General features: G+C 48.0%; 1 protein-coding gene across 1 annotated transcript; it reads left to right on the top strand.

Moving 5' to 3' along the window:
- Positions 1–59: 59 nt before the first annotated feature.
- Positions 60–23,829, top strand: LOC105030260 (general transcription factor 3C polypeptide 1). Its single transcript, XM_029122440.2, has 38 exons — positions 60–506; positions 775–978; positions 1,440–1,616; positions 2,091–2,234; positions 2,785–2,881; positions 3,202–3,325; positions 3,722–3,904; positions 4,615–4,730; positions 5,300–5,744; positions 6,380–6,561; positions 6,664–6,764; positions 7,121–7,274; positions 8,275–8,378; positions 8,466–8,617; positions 8,745–8,817; positions 9,101–9,894; positions 11,173–11,318; positions 11,420–11,517; positions 11,659–11,755; positions 11,901–12,078; positions 12,377–12,479; positions 12,562–12,694; positions 13,583–13,658; positions 13,763–13,957; positions 14,038–14,186; positions 14,396–14,538; positions 14,957–15,038; positions 15,307–15,419; positions 16,452–16,511; positions 16,612–16,705; positions 16,931–17,103; positions 17,802–18,246; positions 19,315–19,466; positions 19,548–19,783; positions 19,991–20,271; positions 20,810–21,821; positions 22,023–22,279; positions 23,361–23,829. The coding sequence occupies exons 1-38, from the start codon at positions 286–288 to the stop codon at positions 23,595–23,597; spliced, it is 7,731 nt and encodes a 2,576-aa protein (XP_028978273.2). The 5' UTR covers positions 60–285; the 3' UTR covers positions 23,598–23,829.
- Positions 23,830–24,065: the final 236 nt, after the last annotated feature.

Raw genomic sequence — 24,065 nt, forward strand, 5'->3', positions numbered from 1 at the left:
AAATGACGTACTACACAGGGTCAAAGTTTGCCTGTAATACGTCACTCCAGGAACACAGTTGACATGTCAGCGTTCTACACAAAAAAATGCGTGCATCCATGCTCCAAGTGAGTGCTTATTTGATATTTAGCAATAATTAAACCCAAAAAGGTTAAATTACTACGCTAAGGAGGTTAGATACAGATCGTTTGAATACGTATTGAGCTGTAGAAGTCATTATTTGACAACGTTTAACGATTTCGCAGCAGAGCTAGGTGACCAATGTAGCTAGTAATCTCGATAGCCATGGATCCGCTAGAAATGGTATTGGATGAAGTGGCGCTGGAGGGATTAGACGGTATTACTATCCCCAGTGTATGGATTCGCTTGGAAAACAGAAACCCTACTTTCCCACTGAAACTAGACTCGTACACCAAAGACTTCATTTGGAGATCCCTGGCTTCCCATCCCGAAGTCAACTTCTTCGAACTGCCGCAAGAGAGAGATGATGTTGTGCTCTTTGATAGGTGAGTCGGAGTTGCCTAGCGCAATATTTGGACTTGGATCTTACATGTGCTTTGAATCGTTTGATAATCTGTGAATTTAATAGGTTGTCTAACTACTTAGTTAAACCATTCAGATACCAACACCAAAGCTGCTTGACACCACTAAATAGATAGCTTGTCAACTAAACTGCATAGCGACATTTCCAGTTACGCTCAGTACCTAAAATGTTTTCCAGGTACTTGAAGTTGACAAACCCACTATCAGATAAAGACTTGAACGTTTTTGCAGGTTCTCCTTCATCGATCCACATACCGGAATTCAGGAAGTGGACGGTTTTGACAGCGCGGATTGCTATCCAGTCCAAATTGTATTGGAGAATAAGGACGGAATCCAAGGCTCCTGCCTCTTCTTCAAGGAGAGGAAAGACGTCACCCGAGCCGTCCGCAAACACAACCTGACGCCATGTCTCACGTTGGAGGAAGCCTTCCAAAGGTATCTTGGGCTATTCATCGAATTACCCTCGGTTGTTTATTGAAATCGATGGGTCATATATAACTAAACGTTCCCAAAAACTAGCATGCCCCCACCTCCATGCGTTACGGTTGGTATGAGTTGCTTCTGTTCAAGATGGAGCCGGATGCTTTGTCTTTAACGATGATTATGAACATAGGACTAACATTGACACTGTGTGTGCCGATATCTCTTGGCTATAAGTAGAGAGACCTCCTGCATCACTTCTAAATTCCAGTTCATACCCTCTTTACATGTTGTTACTCATGTGTTCTTTGGAAATTCCTCCCTCCTGAGTACCTCAGGTTAACATCCATTGGCTCTCTCTTTCTACTCTCCCCCCTTTTCTCTCCATTTTCTTCTTATCCCCTTTTATTTTCCTCAATCACCTCCTCTCTGACGTCCTCTTCCTGTTTCTTCTGTGGCCTTGCGTCTTCTTTCAGGTGGGGCAGGACGCTGGTCCTGGTGGCGTCCCAGAGGGTGAGGTTCCGGGTGTTGATCGGTGATGGGGGAGACCCGGATGTCAAACTGTCGGATCATTCCTACTGTATGCTGGAGAGAGTGGGCCGAGCTCGCTGGCAAGGAGAACTGCAGAGAGACTTGCACTCCTGCTCATTCAAGTAGGTGCACGCCCACCTCCTCCACCATCACTATTAACAGCTCATTGCAATGTGAGTGACACTGTGAGCTATGTCCCTACAACTCCCATGAGCACTACCTGCATACAGTTTTGATTCAGCCTATTTCCTTGTTCTTGCATGCCTGTAATTGACAGCATGAACAAGACAGGCTATGATGTAGCGCACCATAGTCAACTTAAATCATAGAAAACGTAGTGTCCCCACTACAGAGTTGTGACTAGTGAAAATTCTGAGTGGCTTGTAACTTTGGAAAACCACTAGCCATAGTGGCTGGTGAGCAAACAAGTTAATGTCGAGTCTGTGATGTAGCTCAAATGGCACTAGTCTGCTCTGAGTCAGCTGGGCGAATAAGCTGTGTTGTGATTGGTATGAGTCAAGGCCACTGTAATAAGCTGTGTTGTGGTTCACTTGTGAGTCCACTTTGCAATAAGATGTTGTGATTGGACGGTGCAGAACTGATGCAAGGAAGATGCACTACATGAGGAAGTCTCTGAAGCAGAACAGTCTGGTTTCTATGCAGTCTCACATCCTCCGACTACCCAGTGGAGCTCAGCAACACTCTATTCTACTGCTGCTCAAGCGTTTCCATGTCGACCGGTCAGTATACACACATGCGCACCACTCTTTCTGTCTCAGTTGTTTCTGGAGAGGAAAATATTTTCCAAAGCAAAAATCCTCTATGTTCACTAACCTAATTCTGAGTATTTACCCTAAATTGAAACCTGTCCCTGTCCTGAAACCTATGCCTGAAATAGCCTTTTCTAAAGTATGGACTAGCAAAATGTCCTCACCAGATTTGCCAGGGTTTATAAGTCCAGTAATATACCTACACACACACACACAAACCCTTGCAGGCTTGAGGACCTTTTGGGTAGCAATAGTGGATTTACATTGGAAAACCTGTTTTCCTTAAACCTGAAATCCCATCCCAACACCTCAGCCAAATTCCCACTTTCTAGAAATGGAGGCGAAAGACTCTGACTTAATCACAAATTGAATGTCATGTAGATGGGAAGGAAAAAAATGTGTAGAGGTCTTTAGGTCTACATATTGTCTATTGTCTACTATTAACACAAACACACACTCTTTTCCTGTCTCTCACCCCCTCCACACTCTCTTCCTGTCTCTCACCCCCTCCCTCTTCCAGGCGTAGTAAGTATGACATCCTGATGGAGTCGACCTCCAATGTTCTTTTAGAGTACCCCGACCGCATCGCCTCCATGTCCACGCTGCGAGGCCGGCTGGTGAGATCCATGCACCTTGGGGTTGTATCAAATAAAAGTGCAACTAGGTTTTGGCATTTAATTGTAATTTCCATATTTCTGTAACAACGGAGCGTATTTATATGAACGTATTTGTTTTCAGACAAGCTATGCTTTATTGGAATGGAAAGTGGGGAATGACAGTTTTCTTTGTAGTGCAGTGGGTCTGACTCCAACCTATGCTACAAATGTGGACAAGTGACGGCATCTTGGACCCGTGGGTCACACAAGGGCCACTAGTTAGGCCGTTCAGACGTAAACATGTGTATTTCTCCTTCATCATGGGTCTCGTCTTTCCACAGAATGTGAGTGAGCGGACCTTTAAGCGTGTTTACCAGTACATGCAGGCAGCCAAAATGGTTCAAGTGCTGAGTAAACCAGTCGAAGAACTCAACCCTGCAGCCGGCGCGTGTACTACCATGAGAGGTATTTTACCAGCATCCTAATCACTAAGCCCCCCACGACACGTTCAAACACTAAGCCCCCCCCCCCCACGACACGTTCAAACACTAAGCCCCCCCCCCCACGACACGTTCAAACACTAAGCCCCCCACGACACGTTCAAACACTAAGCCCCCCCCCACGACACGTTCAAACACTAAGCCCCCCCTCACGACACGTTCAAACACTAAGCCCCCCCCACGACACGTTCAAACACTAAGCCCCCCCTCCCGACACGTTCAAACACTAAGCCCCCCCCACGACACGTTCAAACACTAAGCCCCCCCTCACGACACGTTCAAACACTAAGCCCCTCCCCCACGACACGTTCAAACACTAAGACCCCCCCCCCGACACGTGTTGAACTCTCTTCTCCTGCAGGTACCAAGCTCTTGGCTCGCTGCCTGAAGCTGATCAAGCCCTACGTGAGGAAGACTGAGGCCGAGGCTGAAGCTGACGACGATGATGATAATGACGAAGATGCCGGAGCGACAAGCAGGAATTGCCTCCCATCAGAGGGGCGGTTCATGGAGAAAGACCTCCTCTCGCAGGCCTATGACATCAGTACGTTTAAGTTAGACATTTTCTTATTGGCCGCTGGCTTTAGCATGATTCAGTCGAACGTCTTCGGAGGGACCACCTGTCGTGTGTAGATTGCCAAGGGTCTGGAATGTTCCATATTTGTAAATAATCCATTAGACAAGTGTAGTGATGTACTTTGAATTGCTTGGTAATAGCTTTGTAACCCCTCTTTCAAAGTATTTTTTTTTTTGTGGGGTGATTAGTTAAATTAGGTTGCATCCATTGATTTAATGTGGTTGGAATTTAGCTCAAATCTCTCCAGGCTTTTGAATGGGTAAACTGTGTCATGTGACTAGCTAGTAACCTCTCTTAAATAATTTTATATTGATGAAATAACCGTAGGCCGAGTCTATTGTCATTCTGATGGCTAATTAAAATGTGTAGGCCTATGATAGTGCAACTTTCTTTAGTCACAGAAGAGATGGTTTTGTGCAATTTTCTGAAGTGCACTTGGCTTATAGTACAAAGTAGATTAAACAGGCAAAAATATAAAATGGCAATGGTGGTTATATTTTGGGCCTTATAAAATCAGGAACCAAATCACGGACACAACAAACTAATCTTACCAATGACTCACACTTTGAGAGCCAATGTGTTTTATTGATGTTCTCTATGTAAAGCTATAAACTCTTTACATTTAATTTCTCATTGGTGTAATGTATTACTCTCTGCCTTGTGATTGGCTTATTTAGTCTTGTCCAGTGGGACCAAAGGCATCTCCCAGACTGCATTGCGGTTAAGAATGGGCATTGGCAAGCTGGAGTCTCGAATGATGGTCAGAGTGCTGGAGAGGACAAACATGATCAAGGTAACCCTAAGTTTCATGTAGTTATTTAAACATACACCCCATAGTTTTAGTTTAATTTTAACCAACCAGTTTAAATTAAACTACAGCAGCCGGACACATTCTCATTTCTGTCTCTTATGATGTTTTTTGAAAAACGTAACACGTTCATTTTAAAATTGTTACCATAAGAAAACATTTTTTTATATCTGTTACACATACTACATTTAGTCCATCATCAATAACTTATCTATTAATATTACATATATTTCATTTTCATAAAAACTTTCAGACCAAACAAGGCAAGACAAAGCTGAAATCTGCTCTGTTGTTTCACTAAAGACAAGGCAAAAGTCAGTATCCGGCTCAGGGTTTAGGTTTAGGGTCAAACTTACAATTCATTTTAGAGTTCGAATTTGGGGTTCTTTAAGGTGCCGGCGTTGTTGGTTAAGGTTAGGCATAAATGTTACTTTATTGAGGTTAGGGTTATGGTTAGGTTTAGGGTTAGGATTAGGGCAATGGAGCATGTAATTAATATTTTCCGGTCCCCATGAGGATTGCCATACAAACGTGTGTGTGTGTGTGTGTGACAGGGTTTGATGGAGGACGAGGGTCGCCAGAGGACCGCTAAGTACATCAGCCACCTGTTAGTTGGACAGAGTGACCTGCTCCATCATCTAGTCAAGGAGCAGGAACGATCACAACTACTACGCACAGAGGGGCTCCCCACAACCCCAGCACAGACACCCCAGAAAACACCTGCCACGCCACAGGCTCCAGCCAGAGAGAAAAAAGCAGACACTCCAAGGACTCCGGCCGCCCTGAAAACTCCAGCCACAGAGAAACTGCCGAACCCTGAGAAAGAAATGGTGGAGGAAAAGGGGGACGAGGCAATGGATGACTGTCAAGTCGAGAAGGGCAAAGCAAAGGGGAAACGGAACAAGGGAACCCAGAGAAGGAAGGCAAAGAAAACCGGCCAGCTGTCTCTTTTGAAGCAGTCTAAAGTCAACTTCCTGGTCACAAACTCCACTCCAAAGAGTAAGCCGGCCTGTAAAGCACCCTAAACACTAGGCCTGTAAAGCACCCTAAACACTAGGCCTGTAAAGCACCCTAAACACTAGGCGTGTAAAGCACCCCAAACACTAGGCGTGTAAAGCACCCTAAACAATAGGCCTGTAAAGCACCCTAAACACTAGGCCTGTAAAGCACCCCAAACATTAGGCGTGTAAAGCACCCTAAACAATAGGCCTGTAAAGCACCCTAAACACTAGGCCTGTAAAGCACCCCAAACATTAGGCGTGTAAAGCACCCTAAACAATAGGACTGTAAAGCACCCGAAACTCTAGGCCTGTAAAGCACCCCAAACTCTAGGCCTGTAAAGCACCCCAAACTCTAGGCCTGTAAAGCACCCCAAGCACTAGGCCTGTAAAGCACCCCAAGCACTAGGCCTGTTTTATGCTTCCTGTCATTCAGTATTGTACACTAAACCCCAAACTAACATTGGATGTAATGGCATCCCGTGCCCATCTTTTTTCCTTGGTTGAGCACTGATATTGAGCATAACTCTCTGACCAAAATATTACACCATGAAGAGAATAGTGTGGCATTTTTAATCTCTTCATTTTTGGCTTGCTCTTTCTTGATCCTTGTTTACTGGTTCACCTGTCTCTCAGGTAAGTCCACACCCCCTGCCAATCAAAAGCCAGAACTGGAGTCCTCTCTCAGTCCAGACAAGGAGGAGGAGGGTTCTAACTTCTGTCCTGACATTTCTTTGGACCAGACGAACTGTATGATTCCCAGTGAGAACAATGTTGAGGACAGCGTCATGGTCATTGAGGAAATCCCCAATCAGAAGGTATGTGGGGTTCTGGTTTTCCTCAAATTTTTTCAGATCCAGTGCTGGAATTCAATGTCTAAATCCCTGTTTTTGTCTCTCTCACTAATCCTGTACCCCTAGATTTGTTTGGACCGTCGCCCAGAGACATACCGGCAGCTGAAGAGGAAGAACTTGATTGTTGAAGCTGTCCGGAACCTCAAGATCATCGAAGGCATCTACACGTCAGTCACAACTTCCTGTACTTGCTTCCTATTACCGAAACCCTGGCTCTCCCATCTCCCTGCCTGCCAGACACTTTAGTTTTTATTCTAGGCGACACAATGGATTTTCATTTTACAAGCGTGCCCTGAAAAGAGTTTAAAAGAGTGAAAATAATTCTAACCCCTAGTGAGATGAAAACATAAGAACATCGAAATATAGAGAGAATGACTTTTTGATTCTGATTTGATTCGAAGAATAAAAAAAAAAAAAACAACAACCAGAAGAGACAGAGCCTCTTTCAAACCACTTAGAAAGCTTTTGTGGTCACCTAGGATTCAGTACTTATCCTTTCTCTCCTCCCTCCCTCCCTCTCCAGACTGCAGAGGTTGATACATGATGAGGAGAAGATGGAGGGTGTGAACACTAAGTGTTGTAAGAAGTCCATCCTGCGTCTCGTCAGATCCCTGTCTAAAGAGGGCTTGCTCAAGCTCTTCAGAACCACCGTTATACAAGACAAAATCAGCAAGAAGGTGAGCGCGCACGCGGGATTCGCATGACGGCAGTTGAACGCGATTACATGGATAGAAGCAATACACTGCTCAAAGAAATTAAGGGAACACGTAGTCATCACTGTATAACAGCAAGTCAGGGATGTACATCTGTCCAGTTAGGAAGCATAAGTGATTGGGAATCAATGTCACCTATTTTGGTGTAAATCAAAGTGAAAACAGGTGCACTGGAGAGGCAAGAACAAGACAACCCCCAAAAATGGAATGGTTTTGCAGGTGGTGACCACAGACAGTTGCTCTCTCCTTATCCTTCCTGACTGATTATTTTCTAGTTTTACGTATGAGGCGGTACCTGCAGCCCATTCAGGTTACGCAGGCAGCCCAGCTCCTCCAGGATGACACATCCGTATGTGCCGTCGCAAGGTTTGCTGTGTCTCCCAGTAGTCTCAAGAGCATGGAGGAGATGCCAGGAGACGGGCCGTTACACGAGGAGAGCTGGACAGGGAGGTAGAAGGGGATCAACCCAGCAGCAGGGCCAGTATCTGCTCCTTTGTGTGAGGCGGAACAGGAGGAGCACTGCCAGAGCCCTACAAAATGACCTCCAGCGCCCTACTGGTGTGCTTGTTTCTGACCAAACTGTCAGAAACCAACTCTGTGGTGGCATGAGGGCCTGATGTCCTCTAGTGGGTCCTGTGCTCACAGCCTGTGATTTCAATAGTTCACTTTGATTTTCCGTGTTAGTTTGAATCCAGCTCTCAATCGGATGGTGGTTTTGGTTTCCATTGGCCGTGGTTACATCATTCTGTTTGCAACAAATGACACGATGTACAGTAAAGATTTGATCTTTAACACATTTCCTTAATCGAGACCCGATGTGTTCCCTTAATTCTTTTTGAGTAGTGTATTTGACCTTTTTGATTTGATCATAAACAAACTACATGGTGTATAGACCGATTGATGCCCCGCCCCCTTCCTCAGACCCGCCTCCCCTCAACTCTCTGTATTTCATCCTGTGGTCCAGGTGGAGTTTGTTGTCCACCCCTCCATCAGTCCCTGTGATGGTGTTGTGAGATCGGCTATAGAGCAGGTTCGCTTCCGCATCTCCAGCTCCTACCCTGCTGCCCGGTGAGAAAGACACACACACACACACACACACACAGATTAAGAGCATGGAAAGGTTTCTCTGTAACTGACTCCCTCTTCTTCCTCCAGGAATAATGAGGAGGAAGAAGCGGAGAAGGAAGATGGGGCCGGGAGAGACCTGACCGTTGCGGGCAAGAAGAACAGCCCTGTTAAACTCTCTGGGGTTGTAACCAAGGATACGATGGGAGATGAGGAACTCGGAGACTTCAAACCTTCCATAGGTACACTATGTCATCTGTCTGTCTCCCCCGTCTGTGCGCGCGCGTCTCCTCCGTCTGTGTGCGCGTCTCCCCTGTCTGTGTGCGCGTCTCCCCCGTCTGTTGAAGCAGCTGACCATCCTCTCCTCAGTTCCAGGTCTCAGCAGGTCGCTGGGATTCCAGCCAAAGATGCCTCGTCTGAGACTGACCCACACCTTCCTGTGGTATGTAGCAGTTATAGACCTACCCGTCTGATGGCGTTGAGTAAAGTGATGTTTTCATTTTAATTAATGTGTTTTATTAAGTGTTGTTAGTTTTGCTAAGTAATAGACAATTAAAAGCATACACTTGTGTTCCTTCCTAACAATTCTCTTTATATTGTCTTGATTAAATGGTGAGTGGAAGGATGGTTGCTGGGAAACCTAAAGGAAAAAAAAACAGAACGGTTCATTTTCCTAATATCTCATCATGTTCATTGATTTGATCCTTATCCATCTGTCCTTCCAGGTACCTGATCTACGGACATCCCCTGAGACAATCCCCTGCCCTGCCTGACCTCCGACCCTCCACCTCTGTTGATCTTGTGGCTGATAACCCTGATGTCCAGAGTACCTACCCCAACAGCAGCATCACTGTTGATCCCACTGGTAGCGCTCATGCCGTCCCTAAACCCTCAGACCACACAGAGATCGTCCCTGACCCCTCAGATCACACAGAGATCGCCCCTGACCCCTCAGATCACACAGAGATCGTCCCTGACCCCTCAGATCACACAGAGATCGTCCCTGACCCCTCAGATCACACAGAGATCGCCCCTGACCCCTCAGATCACACAGAGATCGCCCCTGACCCCTCAGATCACACAGAGATCGCCCCTGACCCCTCAGATCACACAGAGATCGCCCCTGACCCCTCAGATCACACAGAGATCGCCCCTGACCCCTCAGATCACACAGAGATCGCCCCTGACCCCTCAGATCACACAGAGATCGCCCCTGACCCCTCAGATCACACAGAGATCGCCCCTGACCCCTCAGACCGCACTGATCCCGGTTGTCTTAACTCCCAAATCTCAGAGGCCACCACCTCAACGTTCCAAAATACAGACAACCCCAATCCTGAAATCTTAGATCTACCACACCCCCAGGACCCGACCTCTGACATACCCCTCGCTAAAACAACAGAGCCCTCTTCCACAGAGCGAAGCCTGAACGCTGACCTGGATGTGAAGTTGTCTGTGGTGGACGACGGGCCAGAGGTGACTGACTTGGCGGAAGTCAGGCACGACCCACACATGATCGGTGAGAGGGTGATTGGCTTACTGGCTGACCAATGGCGTTACTGCATTCTGAAACTTAATGCATGACCGTATATTTTATTAGCGTGGAGAGACTCCAGAAGTTGTCTTTCTGTCTAATATGGGTGTTTAGCCATAGTTTTTGACTGTAGATCTTTGTGAAATGTCCTTGCCAGGGTGTCCTAACATAGCCTCCAAGCTGGGCCAGTCTGAACATGTAATCACCAGTGTGGAAGAGGCGTTTAGAAGTTTTTGTTCTGTCCCCATTCAAGTCTATTGTACCTTTTCTGTCACTGAAATGCATTAGGAGCTAATGTAAACATTGTTAGAATTGAAAAACTATAAATGTTAGTCAAAAGCATGTTCTCACGCAGCCCGAGTGATGTCAGTCTGTTCATGGAGTTGGCTTTGTGTTGATGGCTTTCATCGTTTAGGCTCTAGAGCGAGTGGAAGAAATGTAAATGCTACTGATTAGACTATAAAGCAAGTACAAAGAGTCATGCTTTGCCCTAACCAATTGTAACTAATTAAACCTGACATTCTGTACTTTAATACCATAGTTATGGTTTAAAATCATATTCCGGGATTTATGCACCCATATATTGCACCTCCTCCGGGTGGTCTCAGAACAAGCACATTCAGTGCCGAGTCTTATCACGCTGCTAACCCAATCAGGAACTCTCCAAGTTCTACCTCGATTGACCACTCCGGGCACAAGCCCCCATGCTTTTGCTAGAGCGCTACGAGGCAACCAAATTTGATTACTTACCCCTCCCAAACCTCTCAGTGCTGGCTAATTGAATCGATTCAAACCAATGTCTAACAATGCCACTGCTAATTGTCAAGTCACTCTATGCTTCGCCATTCTGGGGTTCTGCTGTACAGTATCCTTTTCACTTAGGGGTGTACTCACTTTTGTTGCCAGTGGTTTAGACATTAATGGCTGTGTGTTGTGTTATTTTGAGGGGACACCAAATTTACAGGGTTATACAAGCTGTACACTCACTACTTCACATTGCAGCAAAGTGTCATTTCTTCAGTGTTGTCACATGAAAAGATGAAATCAAATATTTGCAAAAATGTGAGGGGTGTACTCACTTCAGTGAGTTTGTACGACGCCATCTTGTCTATTTGAAGCCTTCTCTTATTGAGACAGCTTGGGGTCGTCAGATTTTACCACAGTACACTGGGGTCGGATCCAATTACCAAACGTTTTTTTGTCTCATGCTCTCTCCTCCTTTCCTACTCGTTCTCCTCCCCACCTGCACCTCCCCTCCGCCAGTCTATGTAGATGAGCTGTCTTGGAGGAGGTACGTGCCTCCTGCTCCGGTGCATAAGGACTTTGGTCCTGGCTGGGCCCTGACCTCGGACATCCTGCTGTCTTTACCGCTCTCCATCTTTGTCCAGATTATACAGATATCCTTCAAGGTACTTGCGTGCGCAGACACTTTTCTTTTCAAAGCCAGTGTGTGAGTTCTGTTAATGTGTGTGTGTGTGTGTGTGTGTGTGTGTGTGTGTGTGTGCACCAGGTGGACGGGTTAGACAAGTATCTGAGTGACCCAGTGAAGCAGCACTATCTAATCAGGTTCCTACCGTCCAGGATGAAGAGACAGTTATTACACAAACGGTAACACACACCTGTCTGCTGGTGTTTATATTGGTCTGTTCTATCTAGGTTATTTACTCAGTCACAAGTTTCATGCAAATATGCCTTTGTGTCCTCCAATCAAATGAGGTGGTGACGAGGTGTCAATGTTTTTCTCACCAGGAAGTACATCTTCAGTTTCCATGAGAGAATGCAGGGTCTAATTTACATGGGCCTCATGCAGTTTGCACCAGTCGAGAAGTTCCAAGAGAAGGATCAGGTAGATTCTGGTCTAAATACATCCACAGTCTGTTAACGTCTTCTCAAAGAACCGGGAACCTCTAGTAATTAACCTGTCTGTTTGTTTGTCTGCGGTGTGTTTATGTCTGTGTCGCTAACCTTGACCCCTTGACCCCGCGCTTCAGGTGTACATCCACCTGAATCGTAACTGCGTGATCGTAGACACCACGACCTGTGACCCCCACTATAACCTGGCCATCGAGACCCGGCCGTTTGAGAGGCGCCCCTACACGCTAAACACCCTGACAGACGTGGACAACTACTGGTTCGATCTGCTGTGTGTCTGCCTGACCACACCACTGGGTAGGACGCACGTGCACAGACACACACAGACAGACACGCACAGACACACACACACACACACGCTCACAGACACACACACTGGGTTTTTAAATCCACTGCTAAAATGTGTATTCAAATAGGATCCAAACACTTCCTCCTTCCCCTGTGAGGCCTCCTTCGACCACGGACCAGGAGCAGCACCTCATGTTGAACCGCTTTTTTCTCTCGCTCGCTGTCTCTCTCTCGCTCGCTGTCTCTCTCTCGCTCGCTGTCTCTCTCTCGCTCGCTGTCTCTCTCTCGCTCGCTGTCTCTCTCCCAGGCGTGATCAGAAAAGCCTGTCCGAGGCAAAACGGGGAGGAGCCGGTGAAACGCGTGGTGGATACAGACCGCTGCAGGTTCCGACACCTGGAACACCTGCTGAAGTAAGAGTGTGTGTGTGTGCGTGCGTTTGAGGGATAATACCAAGAGGTGTTTAGTTTGTGTATAACGTGTGTGTGTGTGCAGGGGCAGCCGGGAGATCAGAGATGAAGGGGTGACCCCTGGTGACGGGAAGGGGGCTGGGGGGCTGGACTCCAACTTCTTTGGTCATCTGAGACGCAACTGGATATGGACCTCTCACCTGATGAAATGCATGAAGGTAACACGCTGAAGGGGGAGGGTTGACGCGCTGAAGGGGGCGGGTTGACACGCTGAAGCGAGGGGGAGGGTTGACGCGCTGAAGCGAGGGGGAGGGTTGACGCGCTGAAGCGAGGGGGCGGGTTGACGCGCTGAAGCGAGGGGGAGGGTTGACGCGCTGAAGCGAGGGGGAGGGTTGACGCGCTGAAGCGAGGGGGCGGGTTGACGCGCTGAAGCGAGGGGGAGGGTTGACGCGCTGAAGCGAGGGGGCGGGTTGACGCGCTGAAGCGAGGGGGCGGGTTTTGACACGCTGAAGCGAGGGGGCGGGTTGACGCGCTGAAGCGAGGGGGCGGGTTTTGACGTGCTGAAGCGAGGGGGCGGGTTTTGACGCGCTGAAGCGAGGGGGCGGGTTTTGACGCGCTGAAGCGAGGGGGCGGGATTTGACGCGCTGAAGCGAGGGGGCGGGTTTTGACGCGCTGAAGCGAGGGGGCGGGTTTTGACGCGCTGAAGCGAGGGGGCGGGTTTTGACGCGCTGAAGCAAGGGGGAGGGTTTTGACGCGCTGAAGCAAGGGGGAGGGTTTTGACGCGCTGAAGCAAGGGGGAGGGTTTTGACGCGCTGAAGCAAGGGGGAGGTAACGCATCGTTTTTTATTTTAGAAGTTAAACTTGTTAATTCCTTACACGCTTGCCTGTCTATGGGTTTAAAATGGCAGATTTGGACATGATAAGCTCCTGTATTAGATCCCATCTACATTCACATGGTCTACATGGTGTCAGGCGTTTTACGGGTTCACAGAGCCACATGGGTTTGACTGACTGCCGGTTTGGGTTTGACTGTGGGAGATGGGGTACACTTCAATGCATTTTGGAGGATGGTGGTTTTAGAGGTGTAACTTGTGTCTCTGTTGCAGAACAACCAACTGAATGAAAATGGCAACACTGTGAGACTGAGAAGTCTACTGAACAAAGATCTGGTCATGGGGATAGGTGAGGCTGGTCATGGGGTTGGGTCAGGCTGTCACACACTCCTGGTCATGGGGATGGGCCAGGCTGGTCATGGGGATGGGTGAAACTGTTGTTGTGTCCTGCAGGTCCTAAATTCACTGGGCCGTTGACCACTAAGCGAAGGACGTCGGAACCCAAAGACCTGATGTTGGTGGAGGAGCAAGTCCAGGTGACCTTTGAGCCGTCCAGCCGAAACCAGCAGGTTAAAGGAGGAAGGAAGCAGAAGAGGAAGAAGACCATCAAACCGAAAGAGGTCAAGGTGCCACACAAGAAGAAAAAAGGTTGGTCTACATACACTATTGTACATTGTGTGATGGTTGGTTCTCCGTTGATGAAATGGTTGCCAATGATGATGTTCCAGTTGAGGAGGTCAAAAAGCGGAGCCTGGCTCATGACGAGGCTGACAACAAGGCCCTGCTGATGATGACAAGACAGAGGGTGATGTGGACCGTCAGGGAGGACTCTGTTCTGATGCTCTGTAGAGTGGCCTCACACTTCCTCAACCGCAAGGTACACACACCCTTTTTCCTCATCTAGATGTCTCTTGTTTTTATCCATTATATATCTGTAATTAAACCAATGAATCCTGTTTAGGAGACAGGGAGAGGTTTAACTGTGTGTGTGGTGGATTTGGGTTTAACTGTGTGTGTGGTGGATTTGGGTTTAACGGTATGTGTGTGTGGTGGATGTAGGTTTAACGGTGTATGTGTGTGTGGTAGATGCGGAGGCCTTTTGTCCCTTGGTGTGTGGTTCGGGATATGCTCCACGCCGAATTTGAGGAGTCTCTAGATAAAACCTCCCTGTCTGTGGGACGGCGTTCAAGATACATACTGAAGAATCCTCAGACTCGCCTCAACTTCAAGTATGTAAAATTTGTCGAGGGGGGGGGGCTCTGAAATAGAAACGAAAGTTGTGCCAATTTATAATTTTAATTTTATATGTGTATGTATATGTGTGTGTATATAATTTCATTTTTTTCTTTTTTTGTAAAATGTATTTATTGTTATTATTGTTGTTTTTATTATTCTTATTATGATGATGATTATTATTATTAATTTTTTTGGGGGGTAAGGACAGTCATGAGCTTCCTGAAGTAATCTTGGTCTGGATGGTGTTTTTTTTTATTTATTTATTTTTCGTCCTGTTTTGATATTTTTGTGAATACAGAGAGCACTTGTATGTTGGTTATGTTCTATTTCGATAAAAAGGTATCAAATCTATTAAAAAGAATTATACATTTATAAGTGATAAACTTAAATGTCTGATGTGTTGTTTTGCAGGATCTGTCTGGCCGAGGTGTACCAGGACAAGCCTCTCATACAACACCTCCAGGGGAGGAAACACGACCCTAATGACCCCAAGGTAACACACACACATGACCCTAATGTCCCCAAAGACAAATTCATGACAGCAAGACAACACAACAGGAGGTTTGATTTTTCTTCTGAATCTTTTTCTCTATTTAAATTTGTCTGGTTATAGATTAAAATAATTTATCTCAGGGTTCTAGACCTGTTAACAGAACATTTTAGTGTTCCAGAACTGACATCATCCTCCATCTTACATGTCACTTATAAACTTTGCTTGGATTCTGATGACATTAATTCATATCTGTTCTGGTATCTTCCAGGAGTGTTCTACAGTGTTCTGTGAGTTTGTGTCGTTACTCAGACAGAAGTTCCGCTCTGCATCTGGATCCTGTGATGTCACAATCCCTGACACCAAGCAAGAGCTGTTCTCACGGTAAAATGCAACCGTACTGAAATGGTCATTTCCGCATTTTCCAGTTGATGCAACTACTCTTTAGTTTGACAGCCCAAAATTCCACTTGTAGATGTTCTATAGACAGTTTGTAGAAAGTTTTTGACAATATTACTATCTGTTGTTGAAACAGTCTAAAGTTAAGGCTAGAATTAGACCAACATCTTAACTATATACTAATCCTGACCTTAAACCTTACTGGTAGTCAGTAGATTAACTGTGGGGCGGGGCTATTAAATTCCGGTCCTGTAGGGCTGAAACATTTCTGGCTTTATTTTATACTAACAATATGGGACTGATTCAGAAATGCCAGGTAGAACCAATCAACCAGCAGATAGAACCAAAAACCAGAAGTGTTTTGGCGCTCCAGGACCGGATTGGAATAACCTTGCTGTAGGGCATCTACCGAAACCCTTCAGGACTCTCAAACCAAAGGGCTACCATTGATTCCCATTCAACACATAATATGCAACTGAGATTGATTCATTATTGCAATACAGGGCTCCACTGTGCTAGAGACCTCGGCCTAACTGTGCTAGAGACCTCGGCCTAACTGTGCTAGAGACCTCGGCCTAACTGTGCTAGAGACCTCGGCCTAACTGTGCTAGAGACCTCGGCCTAACTGTGCTAGAGACCTCGGCCTAACTGTGCTAGAGACCTCGGCCTAACTGTGCTAGAGACCTCGGCCTAACTGTGCTAGAGACCTCGGCCTAACTGTGCTAGAGACCTCGGCCTAACTGTGCTAGAGACCTCGGCCTAAGGGTTGTTTCTCTGTATAAATCAAGTTTCAATGATTTAAATTAAATGACGACAAGGTACAGATCACTCCCACAATAAATGTTCTCTGGACTTTGTCGGTGGATGAGGCTGAATCAGATTGTTGCCCAGTTTCATCCAGACTGCCGAGAAACAAATGGATGTTGCATCTTCTGTCACCCCGTCGTGGTGGGCTGTGGGTCACGTGTGGACAACCTTTCTCTTAAGGAAAAACACTGACCCCATGTTTCTGCTCAGGTTCAAGGTGTACACTCTGGACGACATGTCAGAAGAGAACGTCAAGGACAATATCAGCAGGTTGGAGGACCTACAGTCAATCAACATTCAGTACTCTCCCACATCACGTTACAACATGGCCGACCTAACGTTTCACATCCCCTCTCCAACTTTGTTCCAGTATCGAGGACGTCCACGCCCTGGTGTTGAATAACCTGATCCAGAGCACCCTAGCCATGTCCAACACACAGATGAAATGCTACCGCTCCTTCCAGGTGTGTACACTTGCACACCCGCCGTGCGCCGAAAGCCTATTGGCCTATTGCATCTTAGCCGTTCTTTAACGGTCATAAAAGACCTGTGGGGTTTGAGGTCTACGGTGAGTAGACCCTGGCTTAAGGGCTGGGCTCGACTGTGTTATCTTGAGCATATAGCACACCCTACTGTTATTACATCTCTACCTTCCTCAACCCCCCCCCTCCCTTCGCTCCCCCCTCCAGACCTTCCATACCTACAATAAGTATCGTCAGGATGTGCTGTATCAGGTGTTTGTCGAGTGCAGGAAGAAGGGACTGATCAACCGACGGAGAGGCAGTCAGCTCTCCGGACCCAAGAAGAACCGGGCCTTGCCTGTCCTGCCCATGTCCTACCAGCTGTCACAGAGTTACTACAGGTTAGTAACATCTTCACTGGTTACTACCTGCTAGTTGGTGCGGCTTATTGTGGTAATCGAAGGCTGTCGGTGTGTTAAATGTGTAACGTTTTGGAAATGCCCAAACAGTTATTGGTTTTTGTGTCATTCCTGACATTGTTGAAGATCTGTCTCCTATACCCACTGTCTTCCCCTCTCCCTCGTCCTCCTTTTCTCACCTGATGTCTCCCTCCACCTCTCCCTCGTCCTCCTTTTCTCACCTGATGTCTCCCTCCACCTCTCCCTCGTCCTCCTTTTCTCACCTGATGTCTCCCTCCACCTCTCCCTCGTCCTCCTTTTCTCACCTGATGTCTCCCTCCTCCTCTCCCTCGTCCTCCTTTTCTCACCTGATGTCTCCCTCCACCTCTCCCTCGTCCTCCTTTTCTCACCTGATGTCTCCCTCCACCTCTCCCTCGTCCTCCTTTTCTCACCTGATGTCTCCCTCCACCTCTCCCTCATCCTCCTTTTCTCACCTGATGTCTCCCTCCACCTCTCCCTCATCCTCCTTTTCTCACCTGATGTCTCCCTCCACCTCTCCCTCGTCCTCCTTTTCTCACCTGATGTCTCCCTCCACCTCTCCCTCGTCCTCCTTTTCTCACCTGATGTCTCCCTCCACCTCTCCCTCGTCCTCCTTTTCTCACCTGATGTCTCCCTCCACCTCTCCCTCTGGCCATCTGCAGATGTTTCTCGTGGCGTCTGCCTTCAGAACTCTGTAATGAGGTGTTTGACTTCATGAAGGCCCTGAGGGAGAATGGCGCCGGAGACCGCCACCCTCTCACCAGCTTCCTACATGAAGGAGAGGACGGCGACGGGGCGAGGCGGGAAGGGAAAGCCAAGGAAAGGGCGGAGGAGAAAGAAAGACAGAATAAAGAGGAACGTACGGAGACCGAAGGACGCATGAAATCTGAGCAAGAGCCATCAGAGATTGAGAAGGGAAAAGAGATGGAGAAAGACAACATGGTCCCCATTCTGGGCCAAGTAGAAAAAGAGGATGTGTCTTTTTCCGTTCACAGAGCCGAGCCTACCTCCAGGGGTGGTGCCTCCTCTCCTCTCCTCGACATGGAGCAGTCTGAGATGGCTTTAGCTCCCAGCAGTGCCCCCTGCCCTCCTCTGGAAGTCCAGGACGTAAGTTCCCAACTCATTCGGTCTTTTATTCCTGAATCCTACTGACATCATAACGTGTGGTCTTTTACTGTGGCTTTTGGAATAGTAATGAATGTCTCTGTGTTAAACCCTGTTAACAAAATACACCGATCAGCCATAACATTTTGACCACTGACAGATGAAGTGAATAACACTGATAATCTCATAATCATGGCACCTGACAGCGAAAGTGAATGCGTGGTACTGATAGAAAGGTGTCAAAACACACAGTGCATCACAGTTTGTTGCGTATGGGGCTGCGTAGCCGCAGACCAGTCAGGGTGCCCATGCTGACCCCTGTCTGCCGAAAGCACCTACAATGGACATGTGAGCATCAGAACTGGACCACGGAGCAATGGAAGAAGGTGACCTGGTCTGATGAATCACGTTTCCTTTTACATCACGTGGATGGCCGGGTGCGTGTGCATCGCTTACCAGGAGAACACATGGTACCAGGATGCACTATGGGATGGAAGCAAGCCATGTGATGCTTTGGGCAATGTTCTGCCTGGAAACCTTGGGTCCTGCTGTTCATGTGGATGTTACTTTGACATGTATCACCTACCTGAGCATTGTTGCAGACCATGTGCACCCTTTCATGGCAACGGTATTCCCTGATGGCTTTGGCCTCTTTCAGCAGGATAATCCACCCTGCCACGAAACAAAAATGGTTCAGGAATGGTTTGAGGAATACAAGTTCAAGGTGTTGACTTGGCCTCTAATTCCCCTGATCTCAACCCAATTCAACCATCTCTGGGATGTGCTGGACTAACAGGTCCGATCCATGGAGGTCCCACCTCACAACTTACAGGACTTAAAGGATCTTGCTGCTAACGTCTTGGTGCCAGATCCCACAGCACACCTTCAGAGGTTTACTGGAGTCCATGCCTCGACGGGTCAGGGCTTTTTTGGCTGCAAAAGGGGGACCCCCACAATATTAGGGAGGTGGTCATAATGTTATGGCTGGTGGGTGTATAAGACATTTGTACTGTAATCTTTTTTGAAAGCATGCATTTTGTCATTTAAGTGTTGTTCTCATTTCCTGTTCAGATGTTGCAGTACCCCCTGGAGTCTCCAGGGGGCTCCACTGTGGCCTGTCTCAGTCTGATGACCCTGGGGCTGCTTTCAGTCCATGTCACCATTCCTCAACACATAGTGGTCATCGACTCCACCATGCTGGACAATAATGAGGTCGTCAAGAGGTACAGACGCACGCACGCACGCACACACACACCCTTCATTAGGTTTTGGCTCATTCCCTCCCTGTTTGTCCTCTCCCTCAGTATCTCCTTACTGGCCGAGGACGATGACGACGAAGAGGCGGAGGAGAGTGATAGTCGGAAGAGGATGAAGAGTGGCCAGGCGTCCCACACCAGCTACCTGATGATGCGTGGGTTCTCTGTCCCCGGCATCGTCCGCCTGCGGAACCTCAACACCAGCGACAGCATCGTGGTGGAGTCCTGTTCCATGAGACTACAGCTACGACACACACCCGCACACACTCTGTTCACTCCCCAGGGTAGTCAGACACACACACACACACACACACACACACACACACACACACACACACACACACTCTGTTCACTCCCCAGGGTAGGCAGACACACACACACACACACACACACACACAAATGTTCTCCAGATTTTCGTTGTTTTACTCTTAGTGAGGACTAAATTCACACTGTCAATCCCTCCCCTCTCATCCCTTTCTCTGTCATCCCAGTCTCTCCTCTAGACTTTTCCAAACAGGGCCCCTCTCTCCTCCCCCCGCTGGTTGCCCGCTCCTTCCGAGCCCGCACCCCCTCCTCCATGGGGAGGTGGGAGGAGCACCTGGTCACCCAACGGGGGTACTCTCCAGCAGACCTGGAGGCTGTGACCGAGCTGACCGCAACGCTGAAGAGACACGGATCGTTTGGAATGGACAGACGGGAGCTGGTGACGACTCACGCACTCCTGGAGGAGGCGCAGGACGGAAGGACCAGAGGATTGCAGCAGTACATACAGGTACACACATGTTTGTTTTACTAAACTTGTGAGGACTTTTTTTTTTTTTTTACATCACCCCAGGCATAAAAAAAAAGCATCTTATATGAGTGAGGAGCACCCAAATGTCCTCATTGGTCATGACTTTGACTGGTATCAACCTATTTCTAAGTCTGTTGTAGGTTAATGTCCTCTTTACCGCAGCGCAGTATGTAACATCTGCAACTCTAACCGGATCTCCATGAGATCTGGTTAGTCCCGAAACCTGTTATTTGGTTGCCACTCATTTCAGTTTTCTGTTGTGAATGACTGGAATGAGTTGCTAAAGACCCTTAATCTCGACACTCATCACCTGTCTGGCCGTCTCTCACAATTTGTCTTTCACTTAATGTTTACATGTCTTTATTTGTCTTTTTATATCATACATTATGTTGTTCTGTGTCCTGTTGTACATTTCAGTGCCTTTGGCCTGGTCGTCCTCAAAAATAAGAATTGGTTCCAGCAACCTGGTAAAATGGCGGTTAAAACAGAAAAATGCCTGTTTGTACTCTGGCTGTAGGACCTGCTGGAGGAGGAGCTAGTGTTGGAGGTGGGCGGGTCCGCAGTGCGTTTGGTGTTGATGGGTCTGGCAGAGCCCTGGCTGCTGACCTCCACAGAGGGCCAGGAAGATATGCTCTTCAGAGGGGCCTCCACCCTCAGGGACAGGTGGAACAACAACCCCCTGTTCCGCAAGAGAACCATGCAGGCCCTGGGAGAGAAGGAACCCCCCAGGAAGAGAGTGAGAAGAGAGAAGCAGACAGAGGTGGGGTGGGGGGAGAAAACCACTGGCCATGGAAAGGAGGAGCGGGGAGAGAAGACCAGTGAGGAGGGAGGGGAGGAGCGGGGCGAGAAGACCAGTGAGGAGGGAGGGGAGGAGCGGGGCGAGAAGACCAGTGAGGAGGGAGGGGAGGAGCGGGGCGAGAAGACCAGTGAGGAGGGAGGGGAGGAGACTGGAGGGAAGACCAGTGAGGAGAGAGGGGAGGAGACTGGGGGGAAGACCAATGAGGAGGGAGGGGAGGAGACTGGCGGGAAGACCAGTGAGGAGGGAGGGGAGGAGACTGGGGGGAAGATCAGTGAGGAGGGAGGGGAGGAGACTGGGGGGAAGATCAGTGAGGAGGGAGGGGAGGAGACTGGAGGGAAGACCAGTGAGGAGGGAGGGGAGGAGACTGGAGGGAAGACCAGTGAGGAGGGAGGGGAGGAGACTGGAGGGAAGACCAGTGAGGAGGGAGGGGAGGAGACTGGAGGGAAGACCAGTGAGGAGGGAGGGGAGGAGACTGGAGGGAAGACCAGTGAGGAGGGAGGGGAGGAGACTGGAGGGAAGACCAGTGAGGAGGGAGGGGAGGAGACTGGAGGGAAGACCAGTGAGGAGGGAGATCAGGTGAAGAACATGAGGCCTGAAGAAAAATCTGGGATTATGAAGCAGAGAGGGATGGAGACACGACAGGAAATGGAGAAGCAGCGGAACGAACCATCATCATCAGATGACCAAATGGACCCAACTGACCCGACCTCTGTAACAGAACAGAACCCAGGTACGGGGTGTGCATTCACCTGTATACGTAGCATTATAACAGCATCTATCATGGCCAACTCATCCAGTCTTGAAGCTGGAGGATACAAAAGGTGGTCCTACCCAATACTAACCAGTGTCCCTAATAAAGTGGCTGGTAATTGTATTTGTAATCCTGAGCATGGAACACTCCATTATCTTCCTAACCGTGTTGTTCCTCTAGAGGGTTCCACTGAGAAGCCCTGGTCATGGACCCAGGAGGAGGAGGAGGAGGATGGTAAAGCTAGCGGTGAGTGTGACCTGTCCTTCGTCAGTCGTCCGTGGCGCATCGTGGACGGCAGTCTGAATGTGCCGGTGTGTAAGGGGATGCTGGAGGCGGTCATGTTCCAGATCATGTCCTGCCCCGGTCTGACCGAACGGATCTTACTAGAACAGTACCGGGGAGTTCTGCAGCCTGTGGTCGTCATGGAGCTGGTGCAGGTAAGACGCGCACGCACACTTTTTGAGGTGAGGACCTGACCTAACCTCAGTAACCTGACCTTTATACATAATCTAAGATTATCTTAGACCAAGATTAGATTAGATTTAACTTTGTCTTTGAACAGTATGAGTACAGTACAAAGAAATGCAGTTAGCATCTAACCAGGTGTGCAAATAGAAGAGGACAGAAAATGTACAAGTATAGTGTATGTTACAAGTGGAATGTATAGATGGGCAATGAGGGCAAGTACAGTGAACATGGCACTGGGAGCTGGGTACCAGTGATGTGCTGGATGTCTGTGATGGCTGGGAGCTGGGTACCAGTGATGTGCTGGGCGGTTTTCTGGCTGGCAGGCTCTTTGTTGTCCCTGTCGAAGTGGGCACAGAACCTGTTTAACTCTTTGGTGAAGGAGACGTCGCTAGCTGTGGGGTTACCGTTCTTTGGCCGGTAGTCTGTGGTGGCTTGGCTGCCCTGCCATACGCGTCAGGGTATGCCATACGCGTCAGGGTATGCCATACGCGTCAGGGTATGCCATACGCGTCAGGGTATGCCATACGCGTCAGGGTATGCCATACGCGTCAGGGTATGCCATACGCGTCAGGGTATGCCATACGCGTCAGGGTATGCCATACGCGTCAGGGTATGCCATACGCGTCAGGGTTCAGAGTTGTTGTAGAAGTGCTCCTCAATCCGCAGTTTGTGGCTTGGGTGAGCTGTAGGTCTCCACATCTGAATTCAGCAGCTGTCAGACCTCATCCACGGCTTCTGGTTGGGGAAGGACTTCTAGTTCATGGGTGGTGAAATTGATGGTGCATATGTTATAATCCAGAACAGAGCCCTTGATACCTAAACCAAACCTTGAACTCTCGGTCACAAAGCTTTTTTGGACCAGCCCAAATGTCCAAACTTGGTATGATGGTCCCTGCTGAGAAAATTAAAACACACACAGTTTGAGACACCCTGAGACATGTCACTCATCATGTTGTACAATAACACTGTTACAGTCTCTCAAGCTACCAGACACTCTTATTCAGGTTCAATTTACCCTCTTCTCCAATCTCCTCTCTCTCTCCCTCACAGGCTCTTGTTGAGTTGGGCTGTGTAAAGAAGAAGTACGTGACCAGATGTCCCAAAGCCTCCCTCTTCTCCAGTCCTGCCGCCTCCCCCATTGTGTGGGAGAAAACTGGGGAGTTGGGGCTAAAGACAGGGGAGGCGGCTGTTGCCTTCTACGAGCCAACCATTGAATGCTGCCTGCGTCTGGGACAGGTGTTCCCTCACGTGAGCAACTGGAAGCCCTGGTTGCAGTTCACAACATGAAAGGGGTCAGATTTTTACCTGGGGACAATCAATAAAACTTTGAGTGTTGGTCCTTAAGGATTCATACCAAACAAGGTGGATTTATTTCAGAGAAACTAAAGTTGTAATTCGTATCAGTTCTGGTTCAACAGAACGATCAGTACTTTACATTTATTTAATATGGAAGAAGTTGTTCTTGTTTCACTGAAGTTTTTGTTCTTGACTGTGCTTAAATTAAATACATTTAATGTGACTTCATGCTTTTAAGAGTTTTTGTTAAAAGGGAACAATTATGTTTTCTTATTTTCTATTATGAGGCTCCTGGGTGATACAGTTACAAAATTGTATGTTGTTTTTTTTTAATATGGATGAAAACAGGAAGAACCAACCCAAATACATGACACCAAAATGCACACCATGAGGGTTCAACATAATGCATTATGTCAAGTAAAATGTGGTTTTGTTTAGTAAACATGATATTTGCAGTTT

Source organism: Esox lucius, chromosome 9 (assembly GCF_011004845.1).
Source record: "Esox lucius isolate fEsoLuc1 chromosome 9, fEsoLuc1.pri, whole genome shotgun sequence".
NCBI lineage: Eukaryota > Metazoa > Chordata > Actinopteri > Esociformes > Esocidae > Esox > Esox lucius.